The sequence below is a fragment of the Apostichopus japonicus genome, chromosome 21 (genome assembly GCF_037975245.1).
Source record: "Apostichopus japonicus isolate 1M-3 chromosome 21, ASM3797524v1, whole genome shotgun sequence".
In the NCBI taxonomy this organism is placed as follows: Eukaryota; Metazoa; Echinodermata; class Holothuroidea; order Aspidochirotida; family Stichopodidae; genus Apostichopus; species Apostichopus japonicus.
In genome coordinates this window covers 10350196-10370816 of record NC_092581.1, presented here as the reverse complement: position 1 = coordinate 10370816, position 20621 = coordinate 10350196, and the positions used below count along the sequence as shown (strand labels likewise).

The following is a 20621-nucleotide window of genomic DNA, read 5'->3' as shown; positions in this document are numbered from 1 at the left end:
TGTAACTATGTTATTTAGGATGAGGATGAGCGCAACGCATCGGTGCTGTTTATCAATATACAAAGAAAAATGTAACAGCAAAATAAATGGACTCCATAAGTACAGTATTGTATTATGAAAGAATTTATTAAACATTTGAACAACTTTGCTTTTCATTGTATACATATTGCAGATCTAAAAATGAAGAACAAAATAAATATGTCAAATGAACATAGACAACTTGCGTATTGATCAGCTTTTATATTGCACGTAAACGTATTACTAATGAAGCAAAAACAATTTGGCAAACCATGCCACTGTAACGGGAATGTATCTATCTCTTATAACACACTTCTTATCTGTTTCCCTCCCCCACCCCTGCACCACCTCAATTTGTTAAGCACTGGGGAAAGGATATTTACACCCCACCCACCCATCCCTCCTCTCCTCCCATGATCATTCAGCGGGCAAAAAAATATCACATTTTAAGTTTCACATACCTCATAACCGTTTGAAGAATCTTGCAGAATACACAAAAAGTAATGGATATTACGAGGGAATGATAATGTTGCCCAGCTTTGACCGTCAGCTTTGTTTTTATGAATTATCACTGATGTACATCACATTGTCAACAGCTTATATACAGTTCTTCAGACCCAATGCATGTATTTGGATTATTTTCACCAAGCACATTAAATACACTATTGTCAACTATTCCATTCAAGGAAAGTAACAGAAATTCTCATGCTGTGATACCTTTATGTTGGGCACAACCACATATCTGTGCTTAGGGGGGTTGGGTGGGGGGCTTAAGATGTTATAACGAGGGGAAGTGTTGAAGCGAAAATGAGAAATTTCGGGTGCAAAATGGTGCTATATTTTGCAACTTGCAAACTTTGCAAAATGATGTTGAAGAATTGGCCACTGTTTAGGATGTACTGCATATATATGTTATACATTTACGTAATGTGCACTGTTTGTAATATTCTGTCTACCGGTGGGGGAAGGGGTATTGAGCCGCCCCCCACCCCCTTGAAGTATACCCATACACGGTTTTTCCCCTATTTCTAATCTCACAATGTGCAACACTCACAATACTCTCAAGTCAATAATCAGCCCAGTCCACAATCAGCTAAGCCCACAATCAGCTAATTCTACACAAACCTGGATTCTTTCAAGAGAAATATAATTGCAGTAAAAGTGTAACATTTAGCATAACCATTATCAAAGGCAGTAAACATTAGTCACAGGATTAATTCCCACCTAAACTACTGTATATAAAACTGCCTGTGAACAACTTTCTCTCTCACCCTCTCTCTCTCTCTCTCTTTGAATCAAAATTCAATTAATAAGCCTTCTCCATCTTTAATTAAACCAAATTTAATAGTTTTGTATCTGAATGTTATAACTTCTTGGATGCAGGTTACAATTCAATACCAATTTCTAAGAAACAGGCCTATGCATTCCTCAATCAACAGCTGTGCCTATCATGACAAGAGTGTTGATACCTCACATGGCATGCTCATTGCACTACATTATGCAGGTCTTAGACTAACTGCACCTTTATTTTTACAAAAAAATGAAATTAATTACAAAAATAATGTTACCCATTGAAGCTAACCCCATCTTCACAAACAGGAAGTTATAAACTCTGACTCTGAAATATTTAAGCCACCCAGCCACAGAAGTATTTGGCACCCTCTGTTACAATTAACTGTGAGCAAAATATCAAAGGAAAGTACCTCCACAATATCAAACCAAATTATAGATGATACCTGTAAACCTCCTGTGAAAACAGCTTTAATTTACCTGTACCCTGCACACAGAATGTCTCCACTGATCCACTCACACAAAAGCTGGGTTTCTTTTGTCATTTCAGGCAAGAAATTAATGAGATATCTTAATGTTTCGCATCACTTTTACATATGTGACACAATCACCACAACAAAACCATTTTTGTTCAAACCTTTCTTTCCTGTTACTTCAATATTCACTTTCATTTAGTACATAATTTTAATTCCAGCCAATAACATCAAAATTGTCTACAGTAGCTTGAAGCTTTTGAACGCAAGTTCCCGACAATTGATCAAACCTAAGCAAGTGTTGCTCAAAATGAAGAAGCAGATAATCAAAGTAAGACATTTTTCTAGAGTTCTTTTAATTGTATACCACGTGAACTTTAGTTAATAGTTAGTACTTAATGGATCCATTTCTATCTAACAAAAAATGTTCACATTAATATCCCGTAAATCTCAAAAAAGGAACTTTACAAAACCTGTCAACAATTCCATCGTAAGTTCATTGCTCGTAATGACTTTTGAACTTTCAAGCTAATGAAGTAATCTGTGATGAGTTTCTAGTACGTGGCAAAAAAAACAAGATCTTCAACGGTATTAAATGAGTAAAACTGCATTTAATTTCAGCAAACTCCAGTTAATTGTCGGTGTGATGGTTTCCACTGAATTTTTGGTGCACCCCAGGGCAACTTGGCTCTTTTTTACACATGTTGATGCATGGAACTATTATATAGAAAAGAACACTGCACTTATGACTTACAGTTGGGATTTTTGGTTGTTTCTGAGAGTGGTTGAATGGCTGAGCACCACTTCATGTTAAGAAACTGACTATCTACATATTTGTGATGGTTCTAAGGAGGCGGTTCAGCAAGTTTATAAATAATAGAGCCATTTGGAGCACTGTTCCCACTTATTTCCACCACTTTATTTGACTGTTTATCATAAAATCCTGTCTCTTGAAAAAACACTTCGATGTTCGGTGATATAAAATGTCTCTAATTTTCACATGTTCTCTAATGTTTTCGTCGGCAAAATCTCTTGACCTGCTGACGAACAATATTCAGGGGAACCGTTGCTAACGTACTTAAGCAGCATTAAGCAGCATATCACCTATAGCAAAGGAGCACCAGACAAAACAATGACAACAAAACATGACCAATCAGGAGAATTTGTCCTCGATGAACCCATCTTCACCAGCATTGTCTTCTTTCTGAGCTGTTTTGGGAGTCACCCTCTCAAACGGAGCTGACAGTATCGTACCTCTGCCGATGATAAAATGCTCTTTATTAACTATGTAGACCTCTTCCCCTGCAAATAAGAGCATAAAAACGAAAGAAGTTAGAAACATTTGAAAAGGCAAAAAAGCATCAAAACAGCAGATGAACAAATGACTCCAAACAAGAAGGTAATCTACCACTAAAAACAAAATTAGATTTTCTCTTGTCAACAAATCTTCTTTTTTTTTAAATATTCGTTTTCCGTCACTTTAAAATTTTGAGACGAGGCCTGCCTTCACAAATGGCGTAAGGATGACATTCACATTGTACTCTGTTAGAATTCTTTACATATATACAAATAATTTTAGCAACCCTAAAATAATGAAATGGTACAGAGAAGGTTAAGGAAAATGATACACTTTCTACTACTTATGATTACGTCACTTAGAGCAAAAGAAGAAAAAACATGGCTGTGAATTTATTTAGCTATTAAAAGCATCTTTCTAGTGTCTTTATTTGCTTCAAAGGTATCGACAACATGTAATCAGTTCAGCATCGGCTTCCTCTCAATTTACATGTCCTTTTCTTAACAAAGTCATTGGTGAATCTTAAACACCTTTTCTCACTTTTCTCATTTCAAAACCAACCCTGACTCCTGTCAGGTGGTAGCTTCTCAAAATAAATTATTTATGAGGTTATCTTTCACAAATTCTATAAAAAAAGATCCTTTCTTCCTTTTACTAAAACAAAATTACAGAAAATGTCTCATGTCAGATAATTCCTCTACATCAAAACTGCTCACTGGTTGTCTACACTAGTACTGTAGTTTAATTCTGTGGCTTGTACAGGTAACTCTGCCCAAATGATAAAACCTGTCATTGTCTTTTTACACTCTTATATCATTTTAGCTGAAGCAGCAAACTTTATCCACCAGACTTATTGGTAGTAAACTGTAATGTTATGACAGAATTTGGTATATTTTTGGTAGATGAAACATGTCAGTAATAAGTCAGCATCCCAAAAAGTTTTCAAAACCCTATTCATGTGGCTCATCAACTCTTAGAGCATACTCTTAAAGAACTGCATCTGCTGGAGTGCCTCCATGATACGTATGAGAAATGATAATCATATATTTACATATGATTTCTCACAGGCGATATTTCTTTACTTGTTATCTATGAGGCCACCGATACACGGCAAAGCAAGAGGGTGATCCGAAATGAAGTGCCCTATTATCTTAAAGTGTTGGCGACTGGTGGACATTATTATACTGTGGCCTGCAATCTTGATCACTTGATCTTTATGATTATTATTTATTCAGCATACACCCTCTGAAGCAGATCCTGCTAGGATCGAAACTTCAGGCCCACTTCCTTTGACACGATTATTATTTATCACAGATTCTGAAATGAGAGCTGCCAGATGGGTTGGGGAGTACTATGCTAAACTGTTACCTCTTCTACCTCAAAATCTAGATCAAAATAACTGTCATGGTAGCTCAAATTGAATTGTGCTGTGTGCTGTGTGCCCAAGCCATCAGCTATCATATGGTGGGTAGGACATGTCAGTTGAAAATTTCTATCTATGCTCTGGTAGCCTTGGCAAAATGACAAAGGTAGTGTGTACCAGTCAATGGAGCAATTAATTATGGTATAGCACCTGCACACCATAATTGGAGCCCAAGGCTTTAGTGAACTTTTACCTTCTTTGATGACGTTCTGCGACTCCTTGTCGTCAACTCCATCATTCACCTTTGTCTCCGCGTCCTCTTCTTTCTCCTCCCTGGAGACTTCTTCCTCTACTGTGACTTTCTCCTCCTCCTCTGTGTTTGTATTCACTTCCTCACCATCTTCTACCTGTTCGTCTGCGTTCTCTCCAAGTCTTAGCCGCTTCTCTACAAACTCTGATATAGGAAGGTCCTTATTGACCTTGGTGAAGTAGGTATTCCCGACTGGAGTACCGCAGAGGTAGGTAGCAAAGTTATCCTTTGAGACGCACGTGAGGAAAGCTTCGCACCCCAATTTACTTAGCTGATCTACCTGCAGAAAGATAAATATGATTCATATAGAAACCTCCCTTAAAACTAAAGTGGTACAAAGAGTTAAGGATTGTCCAATTGTGAAGGAGCCCAATTACTCATATCCACACAATGCCACAATGCATCCATTTCTTTAGGGAAATCAAAGATTTTGAGATATATAGCACAGTTAGCGTGCCACTTTGTATTATCTACCGTATTAGCAAGACACACAAAATGCCTTGATACTTGCTGGACTTTGCAAATTTTAAGAGCTGATATTGTAAAAGTCTTGCTGTAGAGCAGGGGTGGGCAACCTTTTGAATGAATGGGCCAGATATAAGGAGTGAAATATTGACTGGGCGCCACCTAACTTACGACCTGCTGTTGACTTCAAACCTTTGACTCCGAGGTCTTTCAAGCAATAGACCTATGTGTGTGTACTTGATCTGTATTCACAAAAAACATAATGTCAATTCAGTACAGTTGATAATTTATGGGGATAATAGGCCTACCTGATAGCATCATTAGTGCCTATAAATTCTAAGTTTTTTGTGATGATGTAAAATAGATTGATTTTTTTTCTTTTTCTTGAGACATCTCACAGGCCGCAAAAAAATCACTGGCGGGCCACATGTGGCCCGGGGGCCGCAGGTTGCCCACCCCAGCTGTAGAGGATATGAGTTCAACCTGAACTCAAGTAACTGTTCATAACACACAGCCCTCTTCATCAGGATCTCTGTTATTTAGTTTGTAGGAATTTAAAACGTTTAAATACATGGGGCCACCGAACAAAAGTGGTAAAATATAAAGTATTGCAGCTTCATGCTTTTGTTCACAATGTTCATCCTTTCATAATGTTAATGCTTAATAATGTCTGAAATTAACAGCAAAAAAAACTTCTGCATCAGTTTTTGAAAACCACATCATGATAGTAACTACTGTAGTTATTGTTGAAAAGACCTGTTTGTTTGATTGTTGGTTCTTTTCCTTGGTTATTGTTTTTCACTTTGCTTTGTTTTTCTTTGTTTGCTTTTGTTTACTTTACTTTCATGTCATCTTACTAACAATGGGCAATGTGAGTGATGTCATGCAGATGGGCTGCAACCACTTTATTCTGTATAAACGTATTCCTTTATTTTTAGAAATTCAGTCAAGTGGTCTTGGGTTACAAGTTAACGAAGCTAGAAACAAAATGTAACTTTCACAAAGCCCAGATGACATCACAAACGAATGACTGACTGCATTCACCTGTAATAGACTTTGGTTAATATCTGACAAAATTACAGTAAGCCTCACACAGCCTGGGGTAAGATGTTTACATGACCCAATTCACATACAGAAGCTGTGAAAATATATTTCTCGTCACATTAAAATCACCTTCTGCCACCAGAAACTTGTTCTCATAAAACCTAAGACCAATGTTTTTATGTTAATTCTATGGGTACTGCATATTACTTAAATTATTAACATTGTCTAATAAGATAAAAACTTGTACCAACATTTTCTAAATTAACATGCAAGGATACAGTACTGTACTCTTGGTCAAAGAATATATTAGGATTCAACATACAGTAGCACAGCTTTAGTGTTCTAAGTTTGTGTGTATCAGTAAAATGTTGTGTAATAATAATTTGTTTCTTGCATAAACTAAAAGTAATTATGCTTACATCTGTTATTGTTATTCTTTTATGTTTATGATTTTGTAACTTCTGTGGGCTATCTTATCATATTTTTATTGCATCCTTTTTCTAGTTTTTAGTTAATAATCTTCTTTAATGATACACAGTGCAGATCCTACAGTATATTGATCAAGACTTTCCCTGCAAAATGGTTCAAAAGGTTTTCCAGCTCTAAACTAACCATACTAATATTAAGGTATCCTCACCTATACCAAATACACTAACCATAGTAACCAACTTTAAATGATAAGAAAGAATTAAGCCATACTCACGTTATTGATGCAATACTAAATCATACTCAACAATACTAACTGTCATTTCAACTACTGAATAAATATACTCACATAGACTTGTATTCTTTCCATTACTTTCTGAATCTGAACCTCTCTCCACTCTGTTTCACATTCCTCCTCCATCATTTCAATGTTCATTCCATCCATGTTCGGTACTGGTTGGTATCGGGGAGGTCTCCGTGACGGTGCTTCCGAGAAGTAATACCGGCCGTCCTGACTGACCTGGCCTACCTGGGGTGTCGTGAAGCCTCCTGAACTTGGCCCGGCAGTATATGACAGAGGAACGTGATGGTGACTCCCCGATTGTTGATGGTGACTGGTACTAGGCAGTTCCATGGGTTCTTGAGAATGTGCACCCGTGGAAGAGGACTGCTGTAAACTGTTGTTACTGTTCAATGGTGCAGAGGTCACACCTGGTGGTGACTGTTGCACCACGAATCGACACTTGTTGTTCATGATCACGTGAGGGCTGTGTACAGAAGGAATGTTCGAACTCGATGGGATCGACCTGGTAATGTGAAAATCCCTTTGGTTATGTTGACTCGTCGGCGGTGACACTGAGACTTGAAGACGATCTGCCTCATTGTGGTGGGCGGCCATTCCAGAACTGTGGGGATGATGATGATGATCCAGGCTCCCCCTGTGCACTGATTCTACTGACGGTGTGGGTGTAAACTGCTGCGAATACTGTACGTGCCTGTTCTCAACTTCTCGAACGTGGACGTGTTGTGTCGGACCCTGACACGGGGCTGATGTGTTCACAGGTTTACCCTGTAAATTCACAGGTGCGTCAGACGATCTTGGAAAATACAGAACCTGACTTTGTCTGGGTAAACCTGACAGGGGCAAAAATAACGGCAAAAAAAAAAAAAAACAAGTTAAAATGCAAACATATTCTTTCTTTTTTAAGATTTCATATAGCACTCCCTTGAACACATTACACCCATACTATTATTGATGAGAGGGCATATTTCTTGGTTTTCTTAGTCAGATCAGGCTAAACAAGTTTTTACCTTAAGAGCGTCATGTAATGTGGCTGTTCCAGTGGCATAGAGAGCCAGGTCACTGAAACCAGCATCCGGTGACAAACATGTGAAATTTTTAACTTGTGTTAGCACAATATGACCTCTTATCATCTGATCTTACATGATCCTTCCTTTTTTTGACAAGCAGCATATTCACAATTTTATGTTTTACTAATGTTCAGGCCAGGTTTGAAAATCTGCTGAGTTACACGCAAACAGTAATTGCAGATTTCCAGCAGCTGCTCCAGTTTGGGGAGTGGACATCCAAGCACTAACTCTGATACATAAGGGCTGTTTGAAATACCTAGATTTAATAGCAAGTGTCATCAATGTTTGACTTTGAACTATGTACATCGATTTTAATAAGTTCTGTTAATGACTTCTTCCAGCAATTAGACAGACCGATAGAGCTATAGATAGTCTGGAGTACAATGGCAAAAGTTCCTTTAGCATGGTACTACCGTAAAAAGTCTGAGCATAGAAAATTTCAACACAACATCATGATGGTTTGAATGATCACCGATTGGATGTGCCATAGTAGAATTACTGTACCTGCTGGGCTAGAAACCATCCGAGGCCTAATGGATGACTGTGGAGACATTGGACCCATCATTGGCTCCTGATTTCCACAAACTGACTGCATCTCTTCCATGCGGCGTTTCCTTCTCTGATTGCCAACCCAGTTCTGAAAAAGATCATAAACAAATGTTGTAATATTACTCTTGGTGTAAAATAGAAAAAAATTGAACTTTTCAAAGTCAGTCCATGTCAAATGCTCTACAGGAAAGATTTATAAGGCACACTAACTAACATGTTGGCCCATGTGATAGCAAAATATATTCTGTACTGAAATTCTTCAAGCTTACAGTTGTTACGGACAGAAACCTTATGCAATTGCCAGATCCATATGTATAGCTGAATCAGGTGCATAGCGAATGGGGTGGGGGCAGGTGGGGTGGGGGGGCAACCGCACCCCCCTTGAGCAAATTTTTCTGTATTTTTTTATGATATTGCTAGTAATTTCAAAATATGAAATGCTTAGATGTAACTTACAAGACCTGGGAATTGCCATTTCAAGGGATCTGGGAGGCATTTTTGGCCAACATTTTCTTGTACGCTTCGTGCCAACTCATGGTGGAGCTATGCTTAGATAGTTTCTAGTGCTGAATCTACAGCTCTAACCAAGGACCCTAGCTAGGCTGACACAGGCTTTACTAGAATTTGGGATGGGAGTGGGTGGGGACTATAGGAACCAGACCAACATTCAGTGGTGTCTAATTGGAGGCGGTACCTTAGCCAGTAAATAAAATGGGTCGCCTCCATACCCCAACCTCCTTAACTGGCATTGGAGACACTAAAATCCCAGTCTCCTACAGTAGGACATGTTTCGTTCACTTTGACATGCTTCTGGCTCCTTTCTGCCAATTGGACCATTTGAGAGCACTCTTCCATTTCCAAAGTCCCCCTCCCCCCCCCAAAAAAAAAATCCTACCCAACAAAAGTTCATAGTTGACATAAACTTGAGAATTATATAGTCCTCACATGGACCGTAGAACTTTGCATGGGAAGAAATTCCCCCACCCCTTGCCCCCACCATGCACCTTCCCATAATGGGTGAATATAATTGGTAAAATTCATTTTAGGTGTTCACCATCATGTACATGTATGCTGGAACCCATCTATCCAGAGACCTGAGGGTGTAGAAACATTATGTGTACAAGCAAGCAAAGTCACTATAGTGTAAACTGTAAAGCATGCAGCGGTTCACGAACATCAGGGCCGGCCCACACCCCAGGATCTTGCATGTGGATTAGGCCGCATTACCCACCACACCCCACCCCTCAGATTCACTGCTCAGAATGCACAAAAGCTACCTTTGGCAAACTTCAAACAACAACAAATTTCATCTGGAAAACTCCGGCCTGCAACCCACTGCAAAATTTTCAGGAGCCATCAGCTCCCAGCATCCCATAGCCCGAGGACCATCAGTTGATGGGCACGACATTGATCCATGATGTGGATGGCTTCAGTCTTCACTCTGATTTGATCAATAACAGCAACAGTATAGGCCTACATATATGTAAACATTTCAAAATTGCTCTCAATAATTCAACCAGAAAAAGTTGGTGTGGAATGATCAATAATTTAAACTTCACTTTACCTTCACTACTTCAAAGTCAAGTCCAGATTCCTGGGCACACTGGATGATTTTATCGTGGTAGGCCATACTTTGTCCCAGCATACCATTTTCAAAGTATCTTAAGAGTGTCATCTTTTGTTCCACAGTGAAGGTGTGTCGCATTGGCACCTTGATATTGAAATAAAAGTGAAATTATTGTTGTTCTGATATCAATCCCCCAGTGAAGCTAGCTGTCCCCTTCCTAGCTCTGGCTGGCTATATTCTTTTTCTTCTTTTTCACGATTCCAATCTGAAAAATGATTTGCTTGTTTCCTTTACTCTTACTTTATTGCCTCTAATCCTTTTCATAAATTTTGTTTTAAAACCTTTAGGAGTAGCTCAAGCATGCAGGCTAGCAACCCCCTCCCCCACCACCACCCACAACCCTTGTCACTAGTCTGATATTATTGTCTCTAATTATTGTACCTCCTGTGTTAGTCACACTTATTCGTGACATGTATACCATACCCTATTGTTAAAATCACATATGGGCCTATGGCAGTATTGCTACAGTCTGCTCAGTGACACAAGTTTACTGTGTGATCTATACAAATATAAGACATGTCAGTCTCAAATCAACTAAAATCAAGTCCTGTTATCTTACTTACCCTTATAATTTTCGTCATAAGTGGGTTGAAGTTGTTCTGCATTTGATTCATGGCGAGATCGGCAGCAATTTTCTAAATTTCGATGGCTCCAATGGTCAAAATTCAGAAACTTTTGTGTCTGATCAGTATCCCGATCATTCGGAATCACCGCATCAAATTAACATGATTGATTGAAATCTAATTAGAATTATCCCCCACAATGCATCGCGAAACATCCAGTATCGGCCTTTTCTACGATAATGGGAAAGAGTAGTATAACAAATACAACAGATTTATTACTATTGTTTGACTTGAGAACGTTTTGCCAAGTAACCATTGATATTTGTGTTTAATTTTTCCAAACTTATCAAAATTACACGGGTAATACTAAATTTCTTCCTCATGAATAAAACAAAAGGTGCAAGGTCAACTGATTTCTTGCTCTGACGTTCAGATCAGAGGAAGCAAAGTTGTGTATGAATTCCATGGGCTGTAACACAAACGCTGTATCGACGACATAACGCAGACAGCGTAGTGGTTGAGTTAATATCAGAGAGCGTCAATGATCTTATTGTAAACATCGGAGATTGAAGACATTCCACGTAGGTGAAATTTGTTTGAACAGCCGAAAACCGTAAGTTTACATGAATGAAGAGTTTCAGATTTTCTGTAATTGTGTAATAGCAGAGAGAATAACGTAGCGTAGATTACCAGCTAGGCCTAGGCTTGGCACACTCAGTGTTAGTACTGTTTCCATTACACTACAGTATACAATTTGATGGGAATCGATTACGCGAAATAAAAGTCTTATCACATATCCTGTCCACTGTCTTTGGGCGATTCCATGCAATCAGGGACATGAACACTAAAATTCAATATTATTCCTGAACTTGTTTCCTACTTAAAAGGTATTGTGACAGTGACATATTGGTACTAATTTAGAACAAATTGGCTATTCTTACGGAGTGTTACTAAAACGAATGACAATTGCGTTACACATAACGATGGACAATATGTTGTACACACTAAAAAATTCAGTTGATTAAAACGAATGACAATAATGACAGCACAGACATTTGCTTCAACCGGATATCACAGTTCAGACTTCGTGGGTATCTAGATCTAGTAAAGTACGGACAAGATAAAAATGCACCTTATAGTAAGCGAAATTGTAAGTCTGATTTTAAAAAGTAAATTTAACGTCATTTTTCCGATATTAATTGTTAGAAACTAACAATACTATAATCTTGAAACGGCTTCAGTTATCTTTCTATATAAATCTACAGAGGTAAAAAGCACAGCACTCAAGCTCATTTTCACACAAAATCTTTCCCTGTGGTTTCTATCCGTAAATTACACCAAAACCCTACAACCACGTAACATGCGATTTTCCTCAAATCATTTTTGCACAGAAAACCAATAACCGCATTTACTCCACTCCGTTAATCATTCTATCTCCACTCAACACTGTCCTTCGTTGTCATTCGCTGTCATTCGCAAATGATAATTTACCCTGTACAAAGTCAATTGTCATTCGGTCATTCGCTGTCATTCGTTTTAGTTTGTCCCTTCTTACAACTAGTCGTAAGAATAATTTATAACAAAGTGGCTATTCTTACGACTAGTCGTAAGAATAATTTATAAATACGCATGCGCAGTTGCTTTAACATGGCTATTTTTACGACTAGGAGTACTATTTTTACAACTAGGAGTAACAATAATTTCCGGTTAGGGTTAGGTTAGTGTTTAGGGTTAGGTTTAGGGTAAGGGTTACCCCTACTATATGCGCAGTTGCTTTATTTACTTTACTGCGCTTGAATTCGCCGATGTCGTAAGAATAGTTTATAAATAATTGTTAAGACTAGTCGTAAGAATAGCCACGGCCAATTTATAAATACGCATGCGCAGTTGCTTTAACGTGGCTATTTTTACGACTAGGAGTACTATTTTTACGACTAGGAGTATCAATAATTTCCGGTTAGGGCTAGTGTTTAGTGTTAGGGTTACCCTACTACATGCGAAGTTGCTTTATTTACTTAACTGCGCTTGAATTCGCCGATGTCGTAAGAATAGTTTATAAATAACTGTTACGACTAGTTGTAAGAATAGCCACGGCCAATTTAGAATCTGTACTAATTGGTACTAAATTAGAACTGCCACATAAAACTGAAAAGCAACTTCCATGAAAATAAGAAGCATTTTGTGATGCTAAGAGTAAGAGAGAGTAAAGAGCACAAGAAATGGTCTCTTGACGTGGCATAAAGCACTGCTGTAATTATCTCGCTGTTTTGCCTGTAGTTTAGTTTTATCATTCAACTAGGCCTATGTTACTTCATTTATGCCCCGATCAGATTCCACCAAAATGTGCTTTGTTACACCTTGGTTCCCACACTGTCAGGAAATTGGAAAAATATGGATAAGGCAAGGGCAAGGAAACACATCACTTTTGTAGGTTTTGAAAGCCCTTAAAGTTAAATCTACAAAAGGAAGGAAAAATCCTTATATGAATCATTCTCATATGATACAACCTTTTGGTTCTAAAACTTTGTGAGATAAAGTTAATCACATTCAACTCAAAGTTGTGAATAAAAGTTATTGAGTTACAGCATATCATGTTTGGGATTCATGGCTCTTTGAATGACACAGGCTCTCCAGAATGTATGAAAGAGGTTAGTATACATTTTGCAGGAGTTACAGATTTTAGATGATCACTATTATTATGATTATTATGATTTACCAGCCTTTAAAAACACTATTCACACCCCAAAGTGTGTACCATAGCGTGTGCAACTTAGCCCTGGTCATTGGTAACTTGTCACACCTACGTACACACCAAAGTGTGCACAATTCAATCAATCTCTCCTGGGGCACCACAGTGCACCACAACCATGTGTCCCCAAGGGGACTTCCCATAGGGTGCAGCCACAAACTGGCGCAGGCAACTATATTTACAAGTGACCTCGCAAGTCTCCATTTATACAACTGGGTATAGAGAGAGGCAATGGAGCAAGTGCCCAAGGACACAATGCAATGATCTGGCCAGAGCTCGAACCTGTAATCCTTAGATCACAAGTCCACTGCCTTAACCACTTGACCACAATGCCCCATTAGTATCTAGGCTTCATAGAAAACTGCATGATATATGTCATGGTCTTGAAGAATTCTGGAACTTCAAGAATGGGAACCATGTAACAACTAACTCAAAGTTTTGACTCAACTTGGAAGGAGAGATTTGCCTAAATTTGTCTAGCTGCCTGGTGAATAAACCAATGTATTACATATCAGTGTGGCAGCTGAGAACACTGTCATTACAGTCCACTTCAAATTCCATTTACAAATACAACATATTGTGTCATCATGAAAGCAAAGCGCAGTAGTTTCCAACAAAAAAGCGAACAATAAAATGGCAAGCAGTACTAAGGTATTAGAAACTTGGTTATCAGGATTTCTTTCTTATCCAGACAACCTATGGCCATGATATGTCAAAATAATCCTGGTGTATACTGTATTGACAAATACAGTAGCTCTAGATAGGTAAAATAGGGGAGTTAGTCTAATAGTTAAAGGCATTGAAGGCTCGCCCCAAACAGCGTGCCGCCATCTTTAACAAGTTAATTTTCCGTTGTTTGCAAGTGAAGTTTTTCTCTTGTCGCTACAAAATGCAGACAGTAATGAAATGTGATACCTTGTTATTTTTAGCTGGACCTGAGATGTCCATCGCTGTATCGTTGTACACTGTGCTGTGGGTATTGATCGCAGCTGTATGTACGTACTGACTGTACACTAGTGTCTAATTACTGACGGTAGCAAGCTGTGTGTGTATTTTCTGGGATTGATGGTGGTGTCTAACACTTCTGTTACACCTCATTCCAAACTACTGTAGTTCAGATTACCGGCATTAGATGTTTCTTTTTGCACAAGTCTTAACATCCTTTAAAGATTCATGACTCTTTTTTCTTTTCCCAGTTAATCATGGCAAGTATAGACACAATGAATGCTCCGGGCACAAGCACATCGACAGTGAAACATGTTGGAGTGAAAAGCAAATCATCAGGAGCTTCGTCATCTGGTTCATCTACCAAAACAGCTGCTCAGAAGAAATTTGGAAGGATGATAAAACTCAGAGAACTTCAGTTAAAGAGAGTAAGAGAACTACATTTTGTACTTCCAACAGTCCCTGCGAGCGAAATATATAGTTTGAGCATTTGAGTCAATGTACTTAATACAAACAGTTTATATCATTCAAACATTAAAATTTGGCACTCTGTGGTTTTCAAAATGTTTGATCTAGTACGTGGTGACTTGATATGATTATTTTGGTAGTTCAAGGTTATGAAAGTGAAAATATAAGCATAGATAAGGATTGAAATGTACCACTCTAAGAACTGCTTTCAAATAATAAAAATATTCTCCATTCTTTCGATCTTCCTACAATACACTCTGCACATATGTCTTATCATATACTGTAATGTAAACGTATTGTAAATTCCTGGTGTTGCATATTCATAGGGACAGACTCTGATGCGGTACTGATTATGACACACATTACCATAGCAACGGAATGTAACCAAAAGTGTTACAAGCGTACTATCAGTCACCTCAGTGTGTCCAAGGATGATAACAATTGGCACAGCTATGTCCAAAGTCATCACATTTATCGAGTAACCTCTTTTGAGTTAACTTACTGATATCAGCTAGACTGGTTTTATTATTTGTTTGTGTTCAATGTAAACAGAATTGGAAAGTATATCCCCAAAGTATTCGTTCTAGAACTGTGTTAAATTTTGCTTCACATAGTTGCATTAGAACAAATGATAGTGTTTTTCTTATCTCATTTACATAAGGTCATCCAAGTGAGTTTCATTCTCATTCCACTCATTTTAAATGCAGACAGCACCATGATATTAGATACAGTACAGGTACAGCTTCATTTATTGGCAAAGATATTGAGCTTCAGTAGTCAGTTAAGGGAAATTGTCCAGAGTTTCGTCAAATTGTTTTCTCCATATACGTAAAATGTAGATGTACATGTTGTTATCACATTGCAAAAGTCAGATTGAGAAAAATGATTCAACAATGAGTTATAATTTTGCCGGGTCAATGTCTCCAGATCATCATTAATATTAAATTGGACCCACCGTGCTCAGTGCATTAATGAATTTACATGGTATCCTTTACAGGAAATTATTGAAACATTAGGTTACAGATTATCGTAGACCTATAATTAGTGGTACGACATGCTATTATCATATAACAGGAAGACATTGTTGGTTGGTAATGGCTATCAGTGAAAACAAAACAAAAAACTATTGTTTTCATGTTCATGAATAGTGAGACAAGTGCTTTATTTACATTGACTTTTTTCTTCTGTGTCTCTCGTACATTGAAGACTGAAAAATTGAATAATATTCAATATGCAAACAAAGAAATGACACAAATAGACTGATGGATTGTAAGAGGAATTGTGTTTTATCTAATGCTACAATTATATACCCTTTAACATTTTTGTTATCATTAAAACCGGACAAAATAATAATTTTTATATTTATGAGTAGGCATATTATTTTATTCCTCTAAATATCTCTTCCATCTCCTTTATAGAATGAAGCAAGGAAGTTGAACCACGCAGAGGTTGTTGAAGAAGACAGACGGAACAAGCTCCCGTCGAATTACGAGGCCAGGAAGAGGAAAGGAGAGTGGATTTTACAAGAAGAAGAAAAGAGAAAGGTAAAATATAAAATATTGATAGTAATAAATTATTGATAAATAAGTTAGTCTAAGCTCTGAATTTGTCAAGTTGTTCATTTAGTTCAAAGCAAGGATATATATGATAAGGAAATCCTTACAGTAGCATCACCCTCCCTCCCTCTCCCACTCCCCCTTCCTCCCTCCCCTAGCCTCAAGTCTTCCAATACTCAATAAATTAATTCCTGGTCATTCCTTAAATTAATTCCTGGAGCACATAAGGAATAAAATTCAAAAGGTATCTTACAATTGTGTGGATAATAATGGAATGTAATAATAATAATCATATTGTGATATAGCCAGGAATGTACTTCAGCATACGAGATGTGTAATGTTTTCTCCAGTTTTTTTCGAGTGTGTTTAACATACATCCAACATTTGCACTCATTTGTAATAGGCTGCAGAGGCCAAGGGTGAAGATTATGACAGAGTGAAGGTCATGGATGTCACTGCAGAGGATGCCGACAGGTGGGAGAGGAAGAAGAAGAGGAAGAATCCAGACCAAGGATTCTCTGACTATGAACAAGCCTCCTATAGACAATACCAGAGACTGACGAAGCAGATGAAACCGGACATGGCAGAATATGGTCACAAGAAAGATAAAATGTAAGCAGAAACAAAAAACAGATGAGAAAACATATTAAGGTAGCAGAAATGTACACATTTTGAAATTGTTTTGAAGCACTGTCAACACAGCCCCTAGCAATTGAACTGGCGTTCAACTTTATATTGTGGTCATGTAACCGTGGGATGGTTCAAAGTGAGATGACATAAATGGTGTCCAGGATAATTTATGGATGGTTACTTGATCAAAGTCATACAAGGATTAACAATTACAATCATTTAGGATAGTGGAGTAATGCATATGTTTTTTTTCATGAAATTTTGATGTTATTAATCATGATTTCTCATTTTTAAATTATGCTGAGTTGAGGCATCACAATGGGCAAGGATTTCTGCAAACATCCCCTGATACAATAATTGTGTCAATTTCAACTGCGGCAGAAATTGCTTGGAAGCCTGAAGTTCATTTTCATTTTACATCCAAATATATCTTTTTTTGTGCCATCAATTTACAGTTAAACTTTGAATAGCCATTCAGCAGAAAGAACAACAAACAGCTGCATTAATATTACATAAAGAAATATTTTTATCTGGGAATAATTTATCTTCTATTGCATCACCATGATTGTATGCAAAATGGGCAAAATTGCTGCGCAAGTGCAAAGATGTATACAGTTCCTGCATGGAGGCTAATAGCATTTGATATGAGACCAAGTTCAGAGACTTTGAAACTGATACACAAAACTGCTGCTTGTAATGTCAGTTCTTATTAATGTATTTCCTTATCTATCATCTGGTTTCTGTTATTTCAGGGGGACGGATATGTACCCCAGCGTAGACTCCCTGATGCAAGGTACTCACAAGGACTCAGAGGAAGGTATAAACAGAATGGTCGCAGATTTAGAAAAACAGTAAGTCGTACCATTGCTTCTTTTATGCTTCTTATTTTTACGGCGGTTTGAAGTTATGTGCATAAGCCATCAAAGAACTGAGGAGTCTTTTAGTTTGGTTGTGTTCAAGAAATCCCTCATTCAGAACATTTTACATTAAATTCATAGACTTTTTTGTTCTTTTCTTTTACCATCCATCATTTGCCAATGATTTTAATATTGACTTTACCATGTCTTTCATGTGTGGGGAATTGGATGGTTCATGAACCGTTTGTTTTTGCTTAGAGGAATGAACTGGGGGGGGGGGGGGGGGAGCTGGAGTTCATTTTAAAGTGTGTCAGTGTGACACTTAAAGTGTGTTTTTCATGCCTATCACCAGAGGGACTGAAAGGAGATGAGAACATTTCAAGTTCTCTTTTACAATTCGATGTTAATTTGGTGTTTAGCAGTGACAGTGCACTAAAAACACAATAGAGACACAATAGTTTAAACATGTCGGTGGCATTGTGCAAAGTTTCTAGGTTGTTCTGGGCAGTCGTTGACTAACATCATTGCTTTATTTCGGGTGATGAAACATGTTTATATGTATGTATATTCTTTGCAGCAATATCACAGAGGGGTAGGCCTTACAATATTGACAATTTATTTTATTTTGTTTGCTTCACCTGTACCCGCCATTTTGCTTCACAGGATCGAGAAGAGGTCCAAATACAGCAGAAGAAGGGCGTTCAACGAAGAGGACGACATCGATTACATCAACGAAAGAAACATGCGCTTCAACAAGAAGATTGAGAGGTTCTATGGAAAATACACCACAGAGATCAAGCAAAACTTAGAGAGAGGAACTGCTGTATAGTAGATTATTTGAAGCCGAGGTTTTAATAGTTAACTTTAAACTAACCTTTCATGAAAGAACTGCAAGGGTATTTACTGAAGAGCAACAAGAATGAAACATACATATCAGCAACATGGTGGAGAGTTTCTCCAGAGTATCGTCCATAGAGATCAAAAGAACAGCTTGAGTAGAAGAACGTCTTCTAGGTCGGTACTTTGAAGACTGCTGAACATTTCAGCAAAACTTCTTTCTTTCAGTGTAGCACTTAATGAAGCGGACGACATTGACGATAGGATGTGTTTTGAGGAAAATCCATCACAGTGGTACATCACAGACACTTGAAGCCAAATGGTGATATTTTCAACACACCTGCTTTGAATAAAGTTCTTAAGGAAAACTGTTTAATGGGGGTTATACCATCACATTGTGTGAACTTTCTTCAAAGATTTTGTATAGAGAACCAGGGTCAAATAGAGAGACATTGCTTCAAAGAGTGTTGAAGAGGGAACCAGGTTTAAAAATCGAACCATGACTTCCAAGAGAAAAACATGTCAAAGATACGTGACAGTGATGAAACAACATTTTTGTGAGTGGAATGCTTGTATAATAGATACTTTGAAGCAACATTTAACCTTTCCATTTTAAACCTTTTGATATCTCATGCAGCATTTATTGCAACCTCGCTTTAAATAATTACATAGTGATGCCAATGTAAAATTAATTGTCGTACATCATATCCAACCCTAAATGATACTTTAAATGATCTGCTCATTAGGTAAGATCATCTGCTTCAGTGCCACTTAAAGAGACTATTGCAAATAGTTCCATACAGTGCATATGCCCCACTGGGTGGTAGTAGTATATATCTGTTGCATTTTGGCTAAGATCATGTGTAGTATCTGTTCCCTTTCGAGGGGAATGGTGATGCACAACTGACGATGATCACAGTCACAGTCCCGATGCAAGGGGACTGGGGTTGGAAGCGGATCAGTCGTTAGGTAGTTTGGTTTTCGTGCCCAGGTTCTTTCCTGGGTGACTTTTTTTTTTAAAGTATCTGTTGCATTACAAAGACACCTATAAACATCAGTAGCGTTTTCTTATAACTATCAACTTTTGTTCATATAACTAGCTGGTGTATTGCAAAGTTTCACAGATCTTGGTGCAATGTGAATAACATTTTGTAGTTTTTGCTAGCGTTGAACATTCCTAGCGAAAGAAAAAGTAAAAGCAAAGATTCATTTCAACAGTTGTGTTGAATTTTACTACAATTTTTAATTTTAACACATTCATATCAAGTGCTGTACTAAAGCTTATATGGGAATTTCTGATATTCTAATTTAAGATTTAAAGTTAATTCAGCAATGGTATGTTGGGGAGAGTTATTTCATACACACAGAATCATTTTCCCTCCCATGATGACATGTATACATGTACATGCATAGTAAGTCTGTCCCATAAACACCTTATGTTGAGAACAACGATAAGGTTAGCCATTCTAACAGTACAAAAGTAAGGTGGAATGACTATTGCTTGTAGGAGTACCAACATACAGCGTCTCCATGGAATATTTTAGTGTTTACATCTTAAAAAGCAAGTTTTGAATCTTTGACATTTGTTAATCATAAAATATTAGGTTTCTGTTTGTTGGAACTGCCATTAATCTTCTGTTTCTGTATCACTTTTTTTGGTTTTCCTCCTCCTGGTGAAAATAACAGACTATATCATTTCATCCTGAAACACTGATAGATTCTGTTACAGTATAACAGCATTAATATTAAAAGATGACAATAAATGAAAATAACAACAATTCAT

At 37.6% G+C, this 20621-nt stretch overlaps 2 protein-coding genes across 4 annotated transcripts; one reads left to right on the top strand and one right to left on the bottom strand.

Moving 5' to 3' along the window:
- Window positions 1-36: 36 nt before the first annotated feature.
- Window positions 37-10977, bottom strand: LOC139962488 (uncharacterized). Its single transcript, XM_071962489.1, has 6 exons — window positions 10797-10977; window positions 10171-10317; window positions 8562-8694; window positions 7036-7820; window positions 4695-5031; window positions 37-3083 (listed from the first exon to the last, which is right to left on the bottom strand). The coding sequence occupies exons 1-6, from the start codon at window positions 10845-10847 to the stop codon at window positions 2935-2937; spliced, it is 1602 nt and encodes a 533-aa protein (XP_071818590.1). The 5' UTR covers window positions 10848-10977; the 3' UTR covers window positions 37-2934.
- Window positions 10978-11236: 259 nt separating this feature from the next.
- LOC139962489 (pre-mRNA-splicing factor syf2-like) lies at window positions 11237-20616 on the top strand. 3 transcript variants are annotated; one of them, XM_071962492.1, is made up of 6 exons: window positions 11237-11377; window positions 14742-14918; window positions 16377-16502; window positions 16918-17126; window positions 17897-17995; window positions 18665-20616. In XM_071962492.1, exons 2-6 carry the CDS (start codon window positions 14748-14750, stop codon window positions 18828-18830), a joined length of 771 nt encoding a protein of 256 aa, XP_071818593.1. In that variant the 5' UTR covers window positions 11237-11377; window positions 14742-14747; the 3' UTR covers window positions 18831-20616. The 3 variants fall into 3 exon arrangements, with proteins under 3 accessions (XP_071818593.1, XP_071818592.1, XP_071818591.1); XM_071962491.1 differs by having other exon boundaries at window positions 11256-11409; XM_071962490.1 differs by lacking the exon at window positions 11237-11377 and adding an exon at window positions 13373-13444.
- Window positions 20617-20621: the final 5 nt, after the last annotated feature.

Bases quoted from the DNA above. Each gene is read 5' to 3' on its own strand.
- LOC139962489 (XM_071962490.1), top strand. From the start codon at position 13,388: ATGTTTGGGATTCATGGCTCTTTGAATGACACAGGCTCTCCAGAATGT. The intron at 13,445-14,741 runs GTTAGTATACAT...TTCTTTTCCCAG, and splicing joins CTCCAGAATGTATGAAAGAG to TTAATCATGGCAAGTATAGA. The intron at 17,127-17,896 runs GTAAGCAGAAAC...CTGTTATTTCAG, and splicing joins GGTCACAAGAAAGATAAAAT to GGGGACGGATATGTACCCCA.
- LOC139962488 (XM_071962489.1), bottom strand. From the start codon at position 10,847: ATGAATCAAATGCAGAACAACTTCAACCCACTTATGACGAAAATTATA. The intron at 10,318-10,796 runs GTAAGTAAGATA...TTCAATATCAAG, and splicing joins TTATGACGAAAATTATAAGG to GTGCCAATGCGACACACCTT. The intron at 3,084-4,694 runs GTAAAAGTTCAC...TCTTATTTGCAG, and splicing joins GCAGAACGTCATCAAAGAAG to GGGAAGAGGTCTACATAGTT.